The sequence below is a fragment of the Salvelinus alpinus genome, chromosome 2 (assembly GCF_045679555.1).
Source record: "Salvelinus alpinus chromosome 2, SLU_Salpinus.1, whole genome shotgun sequence".
NCBI classification, from domain to species: domain Eukaryota; kingdom Metazoa; phylum Chordata; class Actinopteri; order Salmoniformes; family Salmonidae; genus Salvelinus; species Salvelinus alpinus.
Window position 1 is genome coordinate 48287965 of NC_092087.1, and position 22383 is coordinate 48310347.

General features: G+C 42.2%; 1 protein-coding gene across 3 annotated transcripts in view; it reads left to right on the forward strand.

Moving 5' to 3' along the window:
• Positions 1–4367: 4367 nt before the first annotated feature.
• Positions 4368–22383, forward strand: part of usp48 (ubiquitin specific peptidase 48) — a 24474-nt gene continuing 6458 nt past the window's right edge. The window contains exons 1-22 of one of the 3 annotated variants that reach the window (XM_071382643.1): positions 4368–4658; positions 5141–5275; positions 8600–8720; positions 8914–9055; positions 9147–9274; positions 9460–9584; positions 10164–10272; positions 14561–14694; positions 14827–14909; positions 17043–17225; positions 17453–17590; positions 17965–18114; positions 19180–19380; positions 19474–19588; positions 19776–19918; positions 20092–20291; positions 20628–20750; positions 21474–21535; positions 21643–21753; positions 21877–22007; positions 22117–22223; positions 22346–22383. The exon at positions 22346–22383 is cut by the window's right edge and continues 70 nt beyond it. In XM_071382643.1, the coding sequence (XP_071238744.1) occupies positions 5142–5275; positions 8600–8720; positions 8914–9055; positions 9147–9274; positions 9460–9584; positions 10164–10272; positions 14561–14694; positions 14827–14909; positions 17043–17225; positions 17453–17590; positions 17965–18114; positions 19180–19380; positions 19474–19588; positions 19776–19918; positions 20092–20291; positions 20628–20750; positions 21474–21535; positions 21643–21753; positions 21877–22007; positions 22117–22223; positions 22346–22383 (2678 nt within the window). In that variant the 5' untranslated portion in view covers positions 4368–4658; position 5141. Of the gene's footprint in view, positions 4659–4786; positions 5276–8599; positions 8721–8913; positions 9056–9146; positions 9275–9459; positions 9585–10163; positions 10273–14560; positions 14695–14826; positions 14910–17042; positions 17226–17452; positions 17591–17964; positions 18115–19179; positions 19381–19473; positions 19589–19775; positions 19919–20091; positions 20292–20627; positions 20751–21473; positions 21536–21642; positions 21754–21876; positions 22008–22116; positions 22224–22345 lie in introns of those variants that run through there. The other 2 variants (XM_071382658.1, XM_071382650.1) reach the window with 2 other exon arrangements.

Sequence of the window (22383 nt, forward strand, 5' to 3'; positions counted from 1 at the left end):
TGTTACAGGAAAGCCAAAAAGATAATCAAGGACAACAGCCACCCGAGCCACTGCCTGTTCACCCCGCTACCATCCAGAAGGTGAGGTCAGTACAGGTGCATCAAAGCTGGGACCGAGAGACTGAAAAACAACATCTCAAGGCCATCAGACTGTTAAACAGCCATCACTAACACAGAGAGGCTACTGCCTACATACAGACTTGAAACCAGTGGCCACTTTAATAAATTGATCAATTGTCACTTTAATAATGTTTACATATCTTGCATTACTCATCTCATATGTATATACTGTATTTTATACAATCTATTGCATCTTGCCTATGCCGCTCATTCATTGCTCATCCATACATTTATATGTATATATTCTTATTCCATTCCTTTACTTAGATTTGTGTGCATTAGGTAGTTGTGGAATTGTTAGATTACTTGTTAGATATGGCTGCACTGTCAGAACTAGAAGCACAAGCATTTCGCAACACTCGCTATAACATATGCTAACTATGTGTGACCAATACAACTTGATTTGAACTATAGCCTATATCACCAGTGTTATCCTACAACTGCTGCATGGTATTTCCCAGGTTGAAACAGTGGAGTTATACAGTACAGTATATTCTCCTCCATTGGAAACGCATATGAAGTTTACAGCTAATGAAATAAGAGACGCAATCTATTGTATTCTAAGTCTAAACTTGGGATGTCCCGGTGCTGTGCCGAAAAGCTCACCCCTACCATAATACACCCCCCCCATACCCTCGCGAGAATACACCCCCCCCCCCCCCATACCCTCGCGTGAATGCGCACGCACTCAATTCTTCATTGCTGCGACTTGCTTGCTAGTTGCGATTTCTGATCACGTTAGGCTGCCTTTTATTAGTTTTTTTTATGTCGGTTTGATCGCGGGGGTGGCACTAGTAATGTCTGCAGTTTTCGGTTTGGCTATTTGTCTCAAGTGTATTAGTCCATAAATAAATCTCTTTGACAAAATTCGTCATCTCTCCCATGTCTTATTCGACTAGTAGTTGTTCTAACATTTTTACTGCTTGCCTACATTTTACTCCCTCCTCTGTTTAATATAACACACATACATTCATTATTCATTTCGGTTGCCTGGGGGGGTTCGACAAGACAATTTTCTTGCCTGCCGAAATTCTTCCCCTCCTTCTAATTTCCTTAATTTTGTGGCTAGAGTCAAATACTTTCTGTGGCACACAGAGTCAAATACTTTCTATAGAACAAACTTCACATCAGGATAGACAACCGAAATGAATAATGTATGTGTGTTACATTAAACATGCGCAGATAGATACTGTGTGTGGCTGTGTGAGAGCGAAGTCTTGCATCTTGCTCATCTCAATATATGTGGTGCTATATTTAGCTGAGGCTACCTTTAAGGTAGGGATTAAGGTTAGGGTTATGTAAGGATTATGGTTAATGTTAGGTTAAGGGTAGGGACGTCCCAAGAATTCCGGATAGCACTAATCAAGGTTTCATTCAATCATGGACGAATGCGTCCAATAATGGTTCTGACTAGGTGGAATACAGTTACGACCGGAAGTTACTTTTTCGTAGTAGGTTAGGAGAACTTACGTAGCAGGTCAGGAGACTGAGGTTAAGGTTAGGAAAAGAGTTAGGGTTAGTTAAATTGCTCTCCTAATCTGCTAACAAAATACACTTCCAGTCGTAGCTAAAATCTATCTAGTCACAACCTCCAATAAATCGAGGAGAAAAAACTTCAGCCGCTTGCTTTTTGAGATTCCCTAAAAACTTAGATACAGCTAGACTGGACATTACTTTTCCATAACAGATGATTATGAGAATTAATGTAGCAGGCAAGGAGAATTAGGTTAAGATTAGCAATCATAACCAGCCGTGATTGGGAGTCCCATAGGGCGGTGCACAATTGGCCCAGAGTCGTCCGGGTTTGGCCGGTGTAGGCCGTCATTGTAAATAAGAATTTGTTCTTAACTGGCTTGCCTAGTTTAAAAAAAGGTTAAATAAAATAAATAAAGTAGGAAAGGGGTTGGGAAAATGCTCTCTAACTGGTTGTCACAAAATTGGCTCTATTGTACAAATTCATGAAAACAACAATTAACTTTGTGGTTAGGGATAGGCATAAGATGAGCAGTGTGGTTAGGTTTATAATCAGATTTGAAGAAGATAAACTGTAGAAATAGGAGGGGTTAAGCCATGACTTTGTGGCTGTAATAACTAGTGAGGACCCTCCTAACCTCCTACGACAAGTCACTTCGGTCGTAGCTGTATCAAAGTGGCAGGATTTTAGCAGAGCCCCACTGTGGAGGTGTCTTAATACCCATAAAATCTAGCGGTCAAACAGGGAAAACCTAGCAGTCAAACAGGGAAATGTTCCAATTGTTTTTCCACCATAAATTTTTTCCCATAGGGAATTTTAGAAACTCTAAATAAGGGCTGTGTTTCGTGTAGGCTTACCCTGACGAGACGTTTTGATAACCATGTAAATTTCTCTCAATATATATATATATATATATATTCTGCTTTATTTACTCTCTGATTATCAAATGCTAATTAGTATCAAAGTAGACATCATGCAAGACTACAAATCCCTACAAGCTCCTGCACATCATCTCCAGCTGACACCTTTGCTTACAGGTATTGTGTCAATTTAAAACTTGCACAAGACAGTTCACAGAATTGTCAATTTAAAGATATGTAGCCAATTTATTTATTACAAAATTTGGCTAACATTAGATAGTTCATCCAGAGATTCTTACCTTTGCCTCGATTCAGCAGTCTCATCCAGATCATCCTGGCATTTGTAGTTCTTTATGACAGCCACATTAGCAGCTAATTAGCATTTCATTTTTGTGGGGTAAATACAGGCAAATATACTGATAAAAGTGACCGTGTCCTATTGAGATTTACACGGTTCTCAAAACGTCACGCCAGGGTAAGCCTACATGAAACACAGCCCTTATTTTAAGTCTTTATAAAATCCCTTATGGAAAAATGAATGGTGGAAAAACAATTGGAACCATTTCCTTGTTTGACAGCTAGGTTTTATTGGTATTATGACATACTGTGGTACTATATTATATTGACAAGATAGTCAAGTGACCACTATAACAATGCAAACACACAGCCTCAGATGGAAGACAGGCAGGAGGCAAGATCAGGTGGGATTATTCTAGCCAGTGAGAGGGCAGATACACAACAGGCAATAGAGATAGACAGAGGACTCATCTTTGTATCTGTGCCGTTATAGTGTCTGTGATACCATGGGCAATCTCCATTTTAAAGCAGTCCATTTTTTTCCTCATTGGCTGATTGCCCCCAATTTATAGGAATCCCTACCCAGTTGACTACCTTTAAATGGTGGAAGCCCTCAATGGCAAATGTCCAAGCTGAAACTATATCCATGATGAGTCCTCTATCTATCTCTATGACAACAGGCACAAATCCTATAAAGTTGTTTTTTCAAAGTTGCCGAAATGCCATGTGCTTCCACTTACCTCCAATATATTATATAGGGGCTCTGAGTTGAAGCCACCATGCCTCCATCTTGGCACTCCCCCACGTTGTAAAAACAATATTTTGGAAGCTATAGAAATGCATTTATTAATTTCTACATTCGTTTGACACATTTATTCTATTACAGATACCTTAATGTATACTTCAAAATTATATTATGTGAGCTAAGCATAAAAATAAAAATATCTAAAAACATTACTAATGTTGCTGTCCCCACTACAACAAGAAAATTACTTAAATACATGTAATTTTGTCCTTAAAACATTTAACTGAATGAAATAATAAAGAAATCCATTAATTCCTATGGAATGGAATGCCAATATGGCAGTCTCTCATTTCCCTCCATACAAAGATTTCTTCACTTCGTGGGCTTATTTTCGTAGGCAGAGTAAAACCAAAGATATCTTATAACTAAACCAAGATAGACTACACCCTATCGTTTCCAATGGGAAGAAAGAGTCATCGTGGGTAGAACAAGCAAGGTGATGGGCAGAGCCAAGCCCGAGCTAGCGAGATCCTATTGGCGCCTTCTCGCATGCGTCTGCATATTTCCGTTAGGGAACGCCTCCTCTGTGAAGTGCGCCTGTGCAATAACTCAATAAGCCTTTGCACTCCTAAACAACGTGATTTTTTTTTATTTTTTTTTTTACAAAGGGTAAAGTCTACTAAACTTTAATTCACTATGTTCATAACATATTCTACTTTTGGGAACACTGTGTTGACATTAAATTATTAATCGATGACAACATTTGCAGAATGTCTTACAAAATCCATCTCGTTCCATCTTCTCCCACTCCCGGCAAGTGGGCCTCTCACTGTCATATTTGGTAATGAGTAGAAACGACAAGCGGATGCTTCACATTTATACATCCGGTGAAATATCTGTCTCATTGTTCTATCTGTGGTAAAACCTCTCGCTTCGCCTCTTCCTCTCTATTTTTATGGAGTCCCCCGCATTTTCTTTGAAAGTGGCTACGTAGCTGCGTCGACATCAATCGCATGTCATGCGTTAGTACTTGCGCCTAAAACTGAAGGAGGAAATTATTTATTTAAAAACTGACGCAAGGGCGCTAAATCTAAAACAAACTGAATAAAATATGAAAATATATGCAGCTGCACAATCAGAAGTTTGTGATACACGCACGAAAGGTTCGAATGTACATTTAATTTAAAAAAATAAAAAATATATTTATATTCGCTAACAAGAAATGATGGGTAGCTAGCTAGCTAACGTTAGCTTGACACCTAGCTAGCTAGCTACGCAGTTATTCGCAGTGGGGAATATCTGACAAGCTAGCTAACATTATGATTGGTAGCTAGTTAGCTACGACAAGCATCAGCTGATATGATTCTAGTGTTAGCCTATGTATGTTGGAAGGATGTTTAGAGTGTGTAATTCAAGTCTTATGGCATTTAAACTGCTTGCCTGATGTGATTAACGTTATAGGTACAGTATTTGTTTGGCCTTTTTTTCGCCGACGACTAGATCCCTACATTTAGCCAACTGGCTAACGTTAGCCTGCTAACGACGTTGAGTGACTGCAGCTGTGCCAGTAGCAGCGCGAGTTAGGCCGCAGCATCCTCGGCACCTCTTTGTCAGGGTACCCATGGTAGGCTCTGTTTTCTTGCAGAATGGCGCCTCGCGTACAGCTTGAGAAAGCAGCCTGGCGCTGGGTCGAGTCTGTGAGACCAGAGGACATACAACGGGAACATATTGAGATAGCTTACCGAATCTGTGTACCGGCGTGCAAGAGGGGAGCATGCAGGTAAATGTGCAAGTTTAGCTACCTAGTTTTTCCCCCTAGCTAATTACTTCAATTCCCAATGTCAAAACGTATCCTTTATGTCATATTCAACTGCTATAATGTTGCGAGAACATTAAGGGTGAATTGATTGTGTTGCACAACTATCTTTTGCTATTTTATTATTTTGTAGTTAACTAGTCGGTTGAATATCATGTGTATACATAGAATCTCATTGTGTAGCCTATGTATGGAAAGATAGGCGAGACACTTGTCATGACATGTTTTCATTTCCTGTAGTATTTTGATATTCACATTACTGAATGGTATAGACAATTCCTTGGTAACGGAATTACGCTAATACTTATTATTTTTTTACTTTAAAATGTATACCAAACAAAAACCATTGATTTCAAGTTTAACAAACCATAGAACTCTATGCACAAGGACTACTTGCCATGGAACAGTCAAAATCATGTTTCATGAAATTTGGACAAAAACAGTTAGAAATATGATGACCAAAGTATGAAAAAGGACATTAGTAACGTTTGATCGTAAAGTTAGCCTACTGGTCCCCTCCCCCATGTCAAACACTTGTATTCGGGAGGCTGGATTATTTAAGGGGTCAAGATTATTTAAGTGGATAAAGTGACCCCCTAATGCTAATTTTAATACACCAATGGTAACATGATATTCTCTTACCTAATTTAAATAAGTACCCCCATGTAACCAACAGGAGGTGTTTGCAGAGGGGTGTGGTTTTATATAGCTACTCTATTGGTGCCAAAATTTGACTATAGGGTGTCAGCAAATATAATTAAAAGTTTACACTTCGTCTATGGCAAAGATACTTGTTTACCCTTTCATCTGTGTCTGGTGTTTGCTAGTTACTGGCTAGTTAGGTCTTCAGCTAGCATGGAACAAAAGGGGGGGGGGGGGGGGTCGTTCAAAACTCTGACACTGTTATCATGTCAACTGCATCACAAGAGACAAATGTTGACCTCATTAACCAGGTTTCCATCCAACCTTTTTACGTGAGTAAAGTGGATGTTGGATAAAAAATGTAACCGTGACAGGCCTGATGGAAACAAGACAATTAAGCAAAAAAATGTTGGTGCAATTATTGATATAACATCATACCGAAGTAAACTTTGTCACGTATTGACATGTTGTGTGGTCCTCCCACTATGACTCATCGGGAAAGCATGCAGTTTATTAGGCTAGAGATGAAATATGAACTTCACAAGGTGGTGAAAATGCAAGGCGATGAGCTTGATGCTCCTTTCCAATAAATATCAAGGGTCTTATTCTGGTGACATGATCATCGGTGCTTGGTTGCAGTTTGACAAATAATAGTGATGCACCGATATTACATTTTTGGCCTATATGATCCAATATTTTCCTTGCCAAAAAACCTGATACCGATATTTCAAATTTTAGTGGCCCTTTAAGCATTCTAGTACAGTTAAATAGTTACCACATGGACGCAGCGGTCTAAGGCACTGCATTTCAGTGCAAGAGGCGTCACTACAGTCCCTGGTTCGAATCCAGGCTGTATCTCAGATTTCAATACTAGTAAATGTCATAACTCAGGAGGATGTCTTCTCTGGAATGAGCCATTGATCATATTTTTTGCGATATTCCTACCACGAGAAATATGTAATTTATCGGAGGGTCTAGCCTCTTTAGTCCAGGGTGTATTGCATGGTGCCGTTGCCAGATATGATATTATAGAAAGGAGATAGGAATCCAAAGAATGAATGAAGGAACTTTTAACGCCCCACCCAGAAGACAGTCTCCCAATTGCGTTCAAGTTGTCATGCTGCGTCACGCAATCCCTTCTCAAAGTCGGTGTATATGTGGAGAAACGTACCTATTTTCCTCAAGTATGTAGGGTCACGTTTCCAAAGCTATACGATTTTACAGATGGCAAGTTAATTATCTCACATCTCATAAAATGTTGGGTTTTTGAGCTAGCGCCCAATAGAATCCCATTCACTCCTTGAAAGAGCGCGCCTTGTCCCAGAATCGCCCAGAATGCTACGCGCGGCACATTGACGTAGCATGGGCAACGTTTCCCATCTCCTCAAAAATATATCTGGCGTTGCGAATGTCAGACTCCACTCTGTGAGGCACATCGATCTGCAAGTTCAACATGTTGAGTTTGTAGACTTCTAAATTGATAGTGCAGGGTGTTTTGGTGATTTTACAGCTAGCTAGCTACTTTATATTGTCTTTGGTATTATTGTGTGTGGCTACGTTCGCTTGCTAGCCAGCCAGCCCATCTAGAGAGCATAGCATTGTGGATTTTGTAGTCAACTTGAGCTGATTTCCACAACGATTTTCCAATTTGCTACCAACCTTATTATAACGGAAAGATTAAACATTTGTTCACAGAAAATATTGCTCTAATATTAGTGTTATTTAACACGGTAAATAAGGAATGATTGGTTTTGGTTCGATTATCCCTTCTGTAATCTTTTCTTTTTATTGGCCAGTCTGAGATATGGCTTTTTCTTTGCAACTCTGCCTAGAAGGCCAGCATCCCGGAGTCGCCTCTTCACTGTTGACGTTGAGACTGGTGTTTTGCGGGTACTATTTAATTAAGCTGCCAGTTGTGGACTTGTGAGGTGTCTGTTTCTCAAACTAGACACTCTAATGTACTTGTCCTCTTGCTCAGTTGTGCCCCGGGGCCTCCCACTCCTGGTTAGAGCCAGTGTGCGCTGTTCTGTGAAGGGAGTAGTACACAGCGTTGTATGAGATCTTCAGTTTCTTGGCAATTACTCTCATGGAATAGCCTGCATTTCTCAGAACAAGAATAGACTGATGATTTTCAGAAGAAAGATCTGTGTTTCTGACCATTTTGAGCCTGTAATCAAACCCACAAATGCTGACGCTCCAGATACTCAACTAGTCTAAAGAAGGCCAGTTTTATTGCTTCTTTAATAAGCACAACAGTTTTCCTCTGTGCTAACATAATTGCAAAAGGGTTTTCTAATGATCAATTAGCCTTTTAAAATGATTAAACTTGGATTAGCTAACACAACGTGCCATTGGAACACAGGAGTGATGGTTGCTGATAATGGGCCTCTGTACGCCTATGTAGATATTACATTAGAAATCAGTCGTTTCCAGCTACAATAGTCATTTACAACATTAACCATGTCTACACTGTATTTCTGATTAATTTGATGTTATTTTAATGGAAATTTTTTTTTTGCTTTTCTTTCAAAAACAAGGACATTTCTAAGTGACCCCAAACTTTTGAACGGTAGTGTATGTTTGATTAAAAATGTGTGAAAGAAGTTGTTAGGCTACTGACGTCTCTCCCGCTGACTGCTTTTACAGGAGGAATTGCAAAGGGAACCCAAATTGTCTTGTTGGTATTGGTGAACATGCCTGGTTGGGAGAGATCGACGAGAACACCTTCCACAACATTGACGATCCAAACTCGGAGCGCCGGGACAAGGTAGGCATACCTCCACAACATTCACCATGAACACATCTGCAAGGATGTGCTCCTGCCTGTTTGTGAATCCACATTACTTAGTTCCTCTTCAAGTTAAAATGTCTGCCTTTTGATCTGCACTGATGTGGAAACACTGGCTAAGTAAGAGAAAAGTTTGTTTGTACTTGTCCATCGCTTTCTTTTTCCCTCTTAGAACACGTTTGTGGGTCTGACAAACCTGGGTGCCACGTGTTACGTCAACACATTTCTGCAGGTGTGGTTCCACAACCTGGAGCTGCGTAGGACCCTGTACCTGTGTCAGAACGCCAGGGCAGAGGAGCACAACATGGACTCAGGTGTGCAAGCCCTCAGAGATCAGCCCAACTGTATAGATGACCTCAGGTAAACCCAAATTGTAGAGATGAAACACAATTTTCCCTTTCTCAGACTACGAGCCTCGCAGCATATGTGAACACCTGCAGTACCTGTTTGCACTGCTACAGAACAGCAACAGAAGGTACATCGACCCCTCAGGGCTGGTCAAGGCTCTGGGTCTGGACACAGGACAACAGCAGGTAGAGCCCAATGATCTTTTTTACATGTACAGGAAAGTCTGTGTGAAGAGTTCACAATGTTTGGAAGAAGCTTATTTGTTTTGATAGTGGCTATAGGAGGAAAACAAATAATACAATACAAAATTTAAACCGTATTTATTTTACTCTTTCTTTCTCCTGCCTGTCTTCTTTCCCTTCACTTTCAGGACGCTCAAGAGTTTTCCAAGCTCTTCCTCTCGCTATTGGAGGACACCTTATCCAAACAGAAGAATCCAAACCTGCATAATGTCATCCAGCAGCAGTTCTGTGGCCAGATGTCTTACGTCACTGTGTAAGCCAGGACTACATTCAGCCATCAACTTTAATCAGACTTAAATAACATTCTAACAACCTAGTTGTAGTTTTATTTGTTAGAATTTGGAATCTTCAGGTTGCCACGAGAGATGTCCTTGTCCTTTCTTGCTTTATGGCTGGGTTTTATAAAGTCAAGCGTCTGACTATTTTGTACTTTGATATCAGTGGTGGTGCCAGTCAGAAATGCAACAGGATTTAACAGTCTTTTATTAGCATCATAAAGGCAGATGGAAAAGTGCTGTGTCAGGTTAACTGGACTGTCCGTGTCAGGCCGGACACTAGGGTTTTTAACTAGAGGTTCTGGCTTTGTGGCTGCAAAGGTTATCCTTTTATCCGGGCCACGCTTTTGCCATGTATGATTTTTGGATCAAGATCAAAACGTATTTGCACTACCTTGTTTTTTTTTGCCTTAAATCAACCCAGACTTCTACACAACACCGATACATTTCAAACCTCTGCAAAAAAAATAAAAAAATAATAGGTGCAGACTTTGCACTGGTACGGACACTGAGTAAACCTGTCCCTGAGTGTTTCTCTGTCTGGCTTTACATCACAGGTGTAACCAGTGTGGTCGTGCTTCTCCTCTGCCGTCCCGATTCTACGAACTGGAGCTCAACATCCAGGGTCACAAGAACCTTACAGAATGTGTCACAGAGTTCCTCAAGGTAACCATGCATTATGACATCAGTTCCCCAAGGTAACAATGAAGCCATAAGACTGCTAAATAGCTAACAAAATGTCTACACAGATTATCTGAGTTGACCCTTGGATTACATTTTTTATCTTTGCATGGCCTCTATGCACACTCACAGGACTCTACACACTCATGCGCACTGACACTTCAACACACACACACTCCATTTGCTCGCACACACATTTATACTGACTCTAGACACACACTCGCATACAATCATCATATACGCTGTTGCTACTTTGTTTATCAAATATTCTGATGCCTAGTCACCTTTCCCCTATACACATCTACCTCTATCGCTCCAGTATCCCTGCACATTGTAAATATGGTATTGGAACTGACCCTGTATATAGCTAGTCATGGCTTTTTTTATTTGTGTTTTTGTTCTACCTTATGTTATTTTTAGTACTACATTTATATTGAATACTGCATTAATGGGTTTAGAACTTGCAAGAAAGGCATTTCACTGTACTTGTGCACGTGACATTGAAACTTGAAACATTGTATAATGACATCAGTGTTCCCGATGGTATTAATGCATTTTGACATCAGAGTTCCGCAAATAACAATTAATTATGATATCAGGGTTATATCCCCTGGTAATAGCGGAGCTGCATAAAGATGGCGTCCGGCATAGGCCAAGGGCCACCCACCAAAAATGTGTTGTTCCGTGACCCAGAAAACGGAATTGCAAAATTTCGGCTACACTATGTAGATAATGTTATGAACATGAATACTGTGTGATTCAAAACGTCAAATTCTCCCATTTTTATTTAATCAAAGTTATGGTATATATACCAGTCAAGTTTGGACACACCTACTCATTCAAGGGTTTTTCTTAATTTTTACTATTTTCTACATTGTGGAATAGTAGTGAAGACATCAAAACTATGAAATAGCACATCATATGGAATCATGTAGTAACCAAAAAAGTGTTAAACAAATCAAAATATATTTGAGATTCTTCAAAGTCGCCACCCTTTGCCTTGATGACAGCTTTGCACAGTCCTGGCATTCTCTCAACCAGCTTCACCTGGAATGCTTTTCCAACAGTCTTGAAGGAGTTCCCACATATGCTGAGCACTTGTTGGCTGCTTTTCCTTTACTCTGCGGTCCAACTCATCCCAAAGCATTTCAATTGGGTTGAGGTCAGGTGATTGTGGAGGCCAGGTCATCTGATGCAGCACTCCATCACTCTCCTTCTTGGTCAAATAGTTCTTACACAGCCTGGAGGTGTGTGTTTTAGGTCATTGTCGTGTTGAAAAACAAATTATATTCCCACTAAGCGCAAACCAGATGGGTTGGCTTATCGCTGCAGAATGCTGTGGTAGCCATGCTGGTTAAGTGTGCCTTGAATTCTAAATAAATCATTGACCGTGTCACCAGCAAAGCACCATCACACCACCTCCATGCTTCACGGTGGGAACCACACATGCAGAGATCATCCATTCACCTACTCTGCATCTCACAAAGACACGGCGGTTGGAACCAAAAATCTCAAATTTGGACTCCTCAGACAAAAGGACAGATTTCCACCGGTCTGTCTGTTTGTTTCTTGGCCTAAGCAAGTCTCTTCTTCTTATTGGTGTTCTTTAGTAGTGGTTTCTTTGCAGCAATTCGACCATGAAGGCCTGTCAGTCTCCTCTGAACAGTTGATGTTACATTTACATTACATTTAAGTCATTTAGCAGACGCTCTTATCCAGAGCGACTTACAAATTGGTGCATTCACCTTATGATATCCAGTGGAACAACCACTTTACAATAGTGCATCTAACTCTTTTAAGGGGGGGGGGGTTAGAAGGATTACTTTATCCTATCCTAGGTATTCCTTAAAGAGGTGGGGTTTCAGGTGTCTCCGGAAGGTGGTGATTGACTCCGCTGACCTGGCGTCGTGAGGGAGTTTGTTCCACCATTGGGGTGCCAGAGCAGCGAACAGTTTTGACTGGGCTGAGCGGGAACTGTACTTCCTCAGAGGTAGGGAGGCGAGCAGGCCAGAGGTGGAGGAACGCAGTGCCCTTGTTTGGGTGTAGGGACTGATCAGAGCCTGAAGGTACGGAGGTGCCGTTCCCCTCACAGCTCCGTAGGCAAGCACCATGGTCTTGTAGCGGATGCGAGCTTCAACTGGAAGCCAGTGGAGAGAGCGGAGGAGCGGGGTGACGTGAGAGAACTTGGGAAAGTTGAACACCAGACGGGCTGCGGCGTTCTGGATGAGTTGTAGGGGTTTAATGGCACAGGCAGGGAGCCCAGCCAACAGCGAGTTGCAGTAATCCAGACGGGAGATGACAAGTGCCTGGATTAGGACCTGCGCCGCTTCCTGCGTGTGGCAGGGCCGTACTCTGCGAATGTTGTAGAGCATGAACCTACAGGAACGGGTCACCGCCCTTGATGTTAGTTGAGAACGACAGGGTGTTGTCCAGGATCACGCCAAGGTTCTTAGCACTCTGGGAGGAGGACACAATGGAGTTGTCAACCGTGATGGCGAGATCATGGAACGGGCAGTCCTTCCCCGGGAGGAAGAGCAGCTCCGTCTTGCCGAGGTTCAGCTTGAGGTGGTGATCCGTCATCCACACTGATATGTCTGCCAGACATGCAGAGATGCGATTCACCACCTGGTTATCAGAGGGGGGATGTTGAGATATGTCTTTTACTTGAACTCTGAAGCATTTTTTTGGGCTGCATTTATTTGGGCTGGTAACTTAAATGAACTTATCCTCTGCTGCAGAGGTAACTCTAGGTCTTCCTTTCCTGTGGTGGTCTTCATGAGAGCCAGTTTCATCATAGTGCTTGATGGTTTTTGCGACTGCACTTGAAGAAAGTTCTTTAAATTTTCCGAATTGACTGACCTACATGTCTTAAAGTATTGATGGACAGTTGTTTCTCTAGGCTTATTTGAGCTATTCTTGTCATTAATATGGACTTGGTCTTTTACGAAATAGTGATATCTTCTGTATCCCAACCCTACCTGGTCACAAAACAACTGATTGGCTCAAATGCATTAAGAAGGAAAGAAATTCCAAAAATGAACTTTTAGGAAAACACACCTGTTAATTGAAATGCGTTCCAGGTGACTACCTCATGAAGCTGGTTGAGAGAATGCCAAGAGTGTGCAAAGCTGTCATCAAGGCAAAGAAAGGGTGGCTACTTTGAAGAATCTCAAATATAACACTTTTTTGGTTACTACATGATTCCATATGTGTTATTTCATAGTTTTGATGTCTTCACTATTATTCTACAATGTAGAAAATAATAAAAATAAAGAAAAAGCCTTGAATGAGTAGGTGTTCAAACTTTTGACTGGTACTGTATATATATATATATATTTATTTTTTACTACTTTTCTCCCCTATTTCGTGATATCCTATTGGTAGTTAGTCTTGTCCCATCGCTGCAACTCCGGTACGTACTCGGGAGAGGCGAATGTCGAGAGCCATGCGTCCTCCGAAACACGACCCTGCCAAGCTGTTCTGCTTCTTGACACAGCTCGCTTGACCCGGAAGCCAACCGCACCAATGTGTCGGAGGAAACACCGTCCAACTGGCGACCATGTCAGCATGCATGTGCCCGGCCTGCCACAGGAGTTGCTAGAGCGCGATGGGACAAGGACATCCCGGCCGGCCAAACCTTCCCCTAACCCTGACGGCGCTGGGCTAATAGTCCGCTGCCTCATGGGTATCCCGGTCGTGACACAGCCTGGGATCGAACCCGGTTCTGTAGTGATGTCTCTAGCACTGCGATGCAGTGCCTTAGAACGCTGCGCCACTCGGGAGGCCCCAAAAAGTTATGATATTTAGCATCGCAAATCACAGCACATGTGCTCCGACGTTGCTATGTTTCATCATGGTTCCTTTTTTTGCACGCTGACGCACAGAACTATTTGTGCGTCCGGTGTTCGTCCTTACATCAGCTCAACCAACACGTTACCTTCACAGATCCAGATGAACCCCGAAACTAGTAAATATGTTTCAACCATGTACATGGATTTTCTCTGTTAATATAAGACATTTTGCCAGCTGTATTTAGCCTACAAGGGCCGTCATTGCTCTTACCTGCTAGCCACACTAAAGATATCACAACATTTGCTAGCTAACACAGCTCTCAAAATAAGCAAGGACCTGACAACTAAGTAAAGCGCTCTTCTGGCATCTCATAAAAATCTATTCAGCATGTTTCAACAGCATCTTACAGTTAAAAAAACAACATTTGTGAGTTGTTGATTTGAGTTACTTTTTTATATTATCCTGTGAATTCTCTCTGCAGGAGGAGAAGTTAGATGGTGACAACCGCTACTTCTGTGAAAGCTGCCAGAGCAAACAGAACGCCGCTCGACGCATCAAACTGCACAGCCTCCCACGGGTACTCAACCTGCAGCTCATGCGTTTCGTTTTCGACAGGTCAGTTTGATTCATTCATTCCGTCTGTAGTTTTGTAGTCTCATGTCTGCCACTCTTAACTACCTACCCTGAGTAGTGGCCATATACTGAGGTGGTGTTGCTGAATGTTGTCTTTCCTCCTCTGGTTTCCAGACAAACGGGTCACAAGAAGAAGCTCAACACCTTCATCAGTTTCCCAGAGCAGCTGGACATGGGCCCGTTTCTGGAGGAAAAAGGTATTGCCAGCCTCTCAATGGCAGAACACGCTGTCCTCAATCTATACTTGTGACCAAATAATTAATGATAAAGATGGATAGCGCGTCATCTTCTAAGCTCGGACACGCTTACCCGTGACCTATTTCCCCCTCTTTTCTCGTGACGATTTAAATCCCTCTGGCAAAAAATGTAGGCATCATACATTGTAACACATTCAAGAGTACAAATACAACATTTCATGACTCTACGTGCATATTTGGTGATATATAAAGACTGCCTTACTTCCTACATGTGACCAAATGTACTGTTTACATTCTTTAATTATTCTAGCTACGACCGACTGGCTTGTCACTTCTTCGAAAATCTCTCAATTTAGGTCATGAAGGCTAGCATTTGTTTATTTAGTTGCCATGACACCCATACATACAAAAGCCAACTAGGATCAAATGAAGAAATGTGTTTTCCTGCTGGTAGAGACCTTTAGCTGAATGAGAAAATAAGTTTCTTAGCTGGCTGAAAGACAATATTGCAGACATTGCATTTCAAGATAAATGGATTCAAGATCAATAAATGTTGACACATTAAACCTATACAAATTAAATGCATTACTTTGTTGTATTACAAATGATTTCCATTTAATTGATTCTCTCTTGTTTAAATGCCATTTATGGTGCAGGAGACAGACATATTTTACCTTTAAAAATGACCAGTAGATGGCAGTATTGACCTAATATGGGAAGCTGACACCCTCAGGTCAGTTCAATTCACAATTGTAACCAGGAACACATTTCATTAATGAAATGAAAACTGGAGAACGCTGCTAGAGACCTCGTGTCACATGTTAATACAGTAAGAAAATACCACAACAGAGACTTGTCACTTGGCACAGTGTTATTTATAGGACACCTTCAGCTAAACAATCAGTTGGGCAGTGAAGAGCGTAATTTTTTTTTAAATGTATTTTTCTTTGATTGCACTTAAATGTCATCCGAGAATAGCCCATGTTGCGCTACATGACTGAAGTTCTGTGAGAAAGTATTTTTGACAATGGTGTGAGGGTTGTTCCATTTGATTTAAATCACTTTTTACTGCACCCCTTTTGATTTGAATGAAACTTTCTATGCATTTTTGCCTGTGGTACAAATGGTCTAAAAGTTACTTTTTAGACTTGTGACCCATTTTGCATACCATACCATGAGACATCCATGTCTTCATCACTGGAAAAAAATTAACGATTGACATTATCAATTTGATAATGTAAAACTTAAAAAAAAAAATCAAGTCATTTGTTTACCTTTCACATAAACTATTTGATGCGTAAAGTCAATTTTGTTTTTCATTTTTGCATATGTTACTTGGATCCTATTTGACATCTGAAGTGTGTTGTGCCCGCCATCGGTTGAGACACAGCATGTACTTGAATACAGGGTGGGTGTCATGTTTTGGCTGATAAATGTTTTAAAATGGGAATACAATTCAAATGTTCAACTTTCAAATGGTAGCACAAAGATGGTTGGAGGCCCACGCATCAGACATACTGACTTGAATGGGAATATAATTTGTTTAAAATTACACTGTCAATCTGCCATAGGAAAACAATTGAAATCATAAAAATATAGACAATCGAATAGACATGACCATTTAGGTCTACATTCAATGGTGGGTGGAACGGCGGCCATCTTTGTGGTAGTAATTGGAAGTAAAAAAATGTCATTCAAATATAATGTGATTGATTTACTAGCTAAATTGTGGTGGTCTGAAGGGTTATCTCCATTCTATCAATGATATTTCTATGATTGAAATGACACCCATCCTGAATTCAAGAGTATGCTGTGCCTCAACCGATGATGGGCACAACACCAAACGCCTCAAATGTCAAATAAGCTACATATGTGAAAATGGTAAAACAGATTTTACGCATTTTTAGATGTAAGATTTGCTTTTTTAAATGTATCAAACTCAACCATTTATCTTTTCCAGTTATGAAGACATGGATGTCTCATGGTAGGGTGGGGTCAAAAAGTGAATGGAATCAAATGGAATGACCCATGGTAAAGGCTGCAGACACACATAATCCATGCTGTGGAAAGTTGGTTAGTCTGTGTGTGTGTGTGTTTGTTTGTTTTTTGGGCCTCTTTGGGTGACGTCCCCAGAAGATGAGAAGTGTGTGTACGAGCTGAGTGCGGTCCTGATCCACCGCGGGGTCAGCGCCTACTCGGGTCACTACATCGCCCACGTGCGAGACGCCCGCACCAGTGACTGGTACAAGTTCAACGACGAGGAGATTGAGAAGATGGAAGGCAAGAAGCTACAGCTGGGCATCGAGGAGGACATCGGTGAGCCTCCCTGAGTCCCTGCTCCTCCCTTCCTTAGTCCATATGCACCCCCTTCACCTCTCCTCCCTTTTCTTTCCCTTCACTTCCCTGAATTGTAGCAGTATTGTTTTGTAATACATCTTGGTTAAAAATGGACAGTTGTTTAGTGGTAAAAGTCCCACCCTTTCCACTCTTGATCACTTTTTCTCTTATACGCATTCTCTGCTGTTCTTCTGGTCTTTCTCCAGCCGAAACGGTGAAGTCCCAGACCCGTAAGCCCAAGTGCAGTAAAGGATATCACTGCTCCAGAAACGCCTACATGCTGGTGTACAAATGCCAGAGAGAGGAGGACACTGACCCCATGGAGACCAACGTTGAGGTGCCAGGTGAGGATCTAACTACTGTACTGCACCTGATGATTACTGTAGTACAATACATTATGTGCAAGGTAAGAATTGAGCTAGCTAAAGGGCTGCAGTGTGTACAGACCTTTGACATACTTGATTCAAATAGTCAACAAGTCAACACCCCAGATAATAATAGTTAAGAATAAATGTATAGGTGGTAAAAGCTATTCTCTAGTAAGATTATTCCCTAGTGAACTGTGTAGTTCGATATTCCCTGCTATTGTAAAATTGCCTAAATGTGCATGGTACACTACCTGTTGCTGCAGAGGCCTGGTTAGAATGTTGTGGTTGTATGACCTTTGAACCCAGCGATGGGAGCTGTGATGTCAGTGGGAGCCCTCTATCTGTGCCAGGCTTTCTGGGGAGGCTGGTGGACCGAGACAACAGGAAGTTTGAAGAGTGGTGCCTGGAAATGGCCGACATGCGCAAGCAGAGCGTTGACAAGGGCAAGGCCAAGCACGAAGAGGTGAAGGAACTCTACGAGCTTTTACCTGCGGAAGACGGTTGGTAAAAACATTACCCCAGACATATCACAATATTGCAATATGGAAGTAGTTCTATGTTCATGATGATGTTTAATGCCAGTGTTTTCCACTAGCGCTGGCAGTTGGCTAAACCGACTAATTTTCAGCCCACGACTTTTTCCACTTAAATTAACTACGCTACTTTTCAATTCGCTAGTCAGAAAAAAGTCAGCCAAGCCCTCTCGCAAGAATGAACGATATGCATCTTCTAGCGATCTATTGATAGGACAGGCGCCTGTCAGTCACAAAGTGAGCGACACAAGGGAAAGACTGCTAGTTTGACAGTCTATCTGTCCCGCCTCCCAGTACCTGTGGGCAGTGTGATTTGTGTGTGCTGTGGATGGTTGCAGTCTAATTTCTTTACACTGAGGAGGGGGGAGCATGATGCTCCTTCATCATCTCTGTGAGTGAATTTCAAGACTCTACAGTGTGACCATTTTACTCGCCTATGTGCCTAAAAATAAATGTGCGAACTGAAAAAGTATGAGCATGTGCGAGTTGTTATTCTATAGCAAAAATACATATGGAATTGTTTTGAGATGGATATACCATGGATCTTTTAGCTATTTTGAATTGTAGGACCCCTTTAGGTATAAAAACATTTTTTAAGAAAAAAATGTATTTGATAAAACATTGAATTTGTCCTTTACTACTATAGCACATACAGTGGGGCAAAAACGTATTTAGTCAGCCACCAATTGTGCAAGTTCTCCCACTTAAAAAGATGAGGCCTGTAATTTTCATCATAGGTACACTTCAACTTTGACAGACAAAATGAGGGGGAAAAATCCAGAAAATCACATTGTAGGATTTTTAATGAATTTATTTGCAAATTATGGTGGAAAATAAATATCTGCTAAATATGTTGTGTATGTGACAATTTTTATTTGATGTCGAACTGGAACGCAAAATGCGTTGAAGTTACTGGTCCGGTCGGGCCAGTGAATGACGAAATCCACCAGCCTAACATGTTTTTACTGGCCCCGGGCCTGCGGCCCGTTGTTAATGTCAGACCCTGCATGTTTCTGTGTTTTTTTCTTCCAGGCCAAGAGTATGAGTTTGTGCCTCTGGAGTGGCTGAAGAAATGGCTGGATGACTCGACGGTCACCAAAGAAATCGACAACGGCAACTTCCTGTGTTCTCACGGTAAACTGCACCCCGACAAGGTGGGGGAGGCCAAGAGGATCTCCGTCAAAGCTGCAGAGCTTCTCTTCGACAAATATGGAGGAGGACCCAGGCTAGATTGTAAGAGCCATTGCAATGGCTGACGTGCAGTGGATATTCTCAGCTCCTCTCTGCAACCTCTGACCTCTTCTGTGTGTGACCCTGTGTGTCCAGGCTCAACTCTCTGTGAGGAATGTGTGGGGCAGAGATGCAGAGTGCTGCGGCTAAAGAACCAGCTGGCCGAGGATTACAAAGAAGTCACCAACCTTGTCAAGTGCCCGCCCAAAAGGTAACCGCTGACTCCCTCAGATTCATGGCAACATTTTGTGTCCGTAAAACAGTTGGTCAAAATAACCATAACTTTGTAAGTAAGCGGAATGCACTTATTTAAAAAAAAATACTAAAGTTTTAATACTGCAGCTAGTAATTGTATCCTGTGCAAGTGTGTGTTCTTACGTCTCACCCCTGTCCGACAGTGATGAGGGGTACTGGGCGGGCAAGACGTCTCTGCGGAGCTGGAGACAGTTGGCCTTGGAGCAGCTGGAGGAGGATGAGGAGGAGACCAAACACAGCAACGGCAAAACCAACGGAGAGGGACCAGAGATCACTGCTACTAAAGGTACACAAACCAGCAGAGATCACAAATCGTACAACTTGGAAAACGACCAGTTATCACGATGACTGAAGGTGGAGTAGAGAACTCCACTATTATTATTAGAGTCAGGTGAGAAATAACATTCTTGTCTTTATCAAAGCATTGCCCACTGTTTGACTATTGCTGTCTGTTTCCAGAGTACGGCACGGAGAACCTGGACGGAGACGAGGAGGAAATGAAGACCTTCAATGAGGACATCCTCTGTCGGCACGGCGGTCTGAGTATCCTGGAGAGCGAGCGGCGGCTGGTGACTGAGGAGGTGTGGTCCAAACTGAGGGTGTACTTCCCCAAAGCCCCCCAGTTCACCCAGCTACAGGAGCCCTGTCAGCAGTGCCTGGTAAGAAGGGACGGACGGACGGATGTGGTGGGAGGGATTAGAGATACTGTAAAAAAATTAATAAAATAAAAAATCTCTCCCTACTCGTGTCTTCTAGCCTTGTGAAGAAAAAAATAACTAAAAACGATTAATGGGCGGCAGATAGCCTAGCGGTTAAGAGCATTGTCACTAACCGTAAGTTCGCTGGTTAGAGCCGTCTAGGTGGGAATTCAGATGTGCCCTTGAGCAAGGCACTTAACCCTAATTACTCCTCTAAGTCACTCTGGATAACAGTGTCTGCTAAATGACTAAAATGTGAATGTGTTAACTGTGTGATATCCCTGTGTTTTCTTGTAGAGGCTGGAGCGAGAGGGGAAGGAGAATGAGGCTCTGAACAGGATGATGGCGTCAGAACAGAAGAGCTCCCTACTCAACCTCTTCCAGGAGAAGAACAGGCCCACACTCACCAAGTGGCCACAGGTAATAACAGTAGGTAGTACATGGCTAATAACAAGTAATAACTGCTAGTACACTGGTAATAAAATGGCTAATAACTACTGGGACGCTGGTAATAAAATGGCTAATAACTGCTGGGACGCTGGTAATAAAATGGCTAACGACTGCTGGGAAGCTGGTAATAAAATGGCTAACGACTGCTGGGACGCTGGTAATAAAATGGCTAACGACTGCTGGGACGCTGGTAATAAAATGGCTAACGACTGCTGGGACGCTGGTAATAAAATGGCTAACGACTGCTGGGACGCTGGTAATAAAATGGCTAACGACTGCTGGGACGCTGGTAATAAAATGGCTAACGACTGCTGGGATGCTGGTAATAAAATGGCTAACCACTGCTGGGACGCTGGTAATAAAATGGCTAACGACTGCTGGGACGCTGGTAATAAAATGGCAAACGACTGCTGGGACGCTGGTAATAAAATGGCTAACGACTGCTGGGACGCTGGTAATAAAATGGCTAACGACTGCTGGGATGCTGGTAATAAAATGGCTAACCACTGCTGGGACGCTGGTAATAAAATGGCTAACCACTGCTGGGACGCTGGTAATAAAATGGCTAACGACTGCTGGGACGCTGGTAATAAAATGGCTAACAATTCCTTCCTTCAATTCTTAGAGTAAATATACTATTGGATCTTACTGAATATGTTGTTGACATACTGATGAACCCCATCTTTGTTTTAGGAGACAGATATTCTCTACATAGTTCCTCTGTTTTTTGTGGACGAGTGGAGAAGGTTCATCAGGTAAGTTCTTTCCAAATCCAACAGTTTGGATGGTGAAGCAGTCCAAAAAAAGTCAGATGGCATGAATGTCTCTGTCTCTGACTCTGTCTTTCTGTGTCTGTCTATAGGAGGCCCACTAAGACCACCCCAGTGTCTAGCGTAGGGAACAGTTTGCTCCTATGTCCACATAGAGGCTTCATGTTCACCTTCGACTCCATGTTAAAGGGAGACGCCCAACAGTGAGTGACTTCACCGACCTCTGACCCCTCTTGACTCAAGTTGTTGTGTTTTATACAGCACTTCTCTGGTCTTTATCATCCATCCCTCCTGGTCTCATGTTGTGTGGTGTTCCCTTTGCACAGTATAGCTCTTCTCTGGCCCGACGAATGGGAGGTGATCAGCAGACACTTCCTGGTTGATCAGCCAATCTCCATCTGCCGGATCGGCGAGGCTACGCCCAATGGCTCCAGTGTGGAGTACACCACCCAGCCTGGTGAGATTTGAGCCCACATGACTGCTGTGTTTGTGATTTGATTCTTTGAGCTCTGCAGAGGAACTGTTTGACTGTGTTGTGTGAGTTGACTGTGTGTTTGTGTGTCCAGAGTTGTGTAGGGACTGCAGAGAAGGCTTCATTTTCCAGCAGCAGAGGGACATGAGAGAGTATGCACAAGCCACAGTCTATGTACGCAAGGTCATAGACGACAAGAGGGTGAGTCTCTTTCTCGCTCCCCCTTCTCCCTCTTTCTCTCTGTAGTAAATGGTTCTTGTCAGTGTAATCTGTAAATGGTATGAATCTCCAGAGAAGAATACAACTCGTGTCTTCCTCTGTAGTTGAAGGATGCAGCTCCTGAGATGAATGTGAGCGGGTC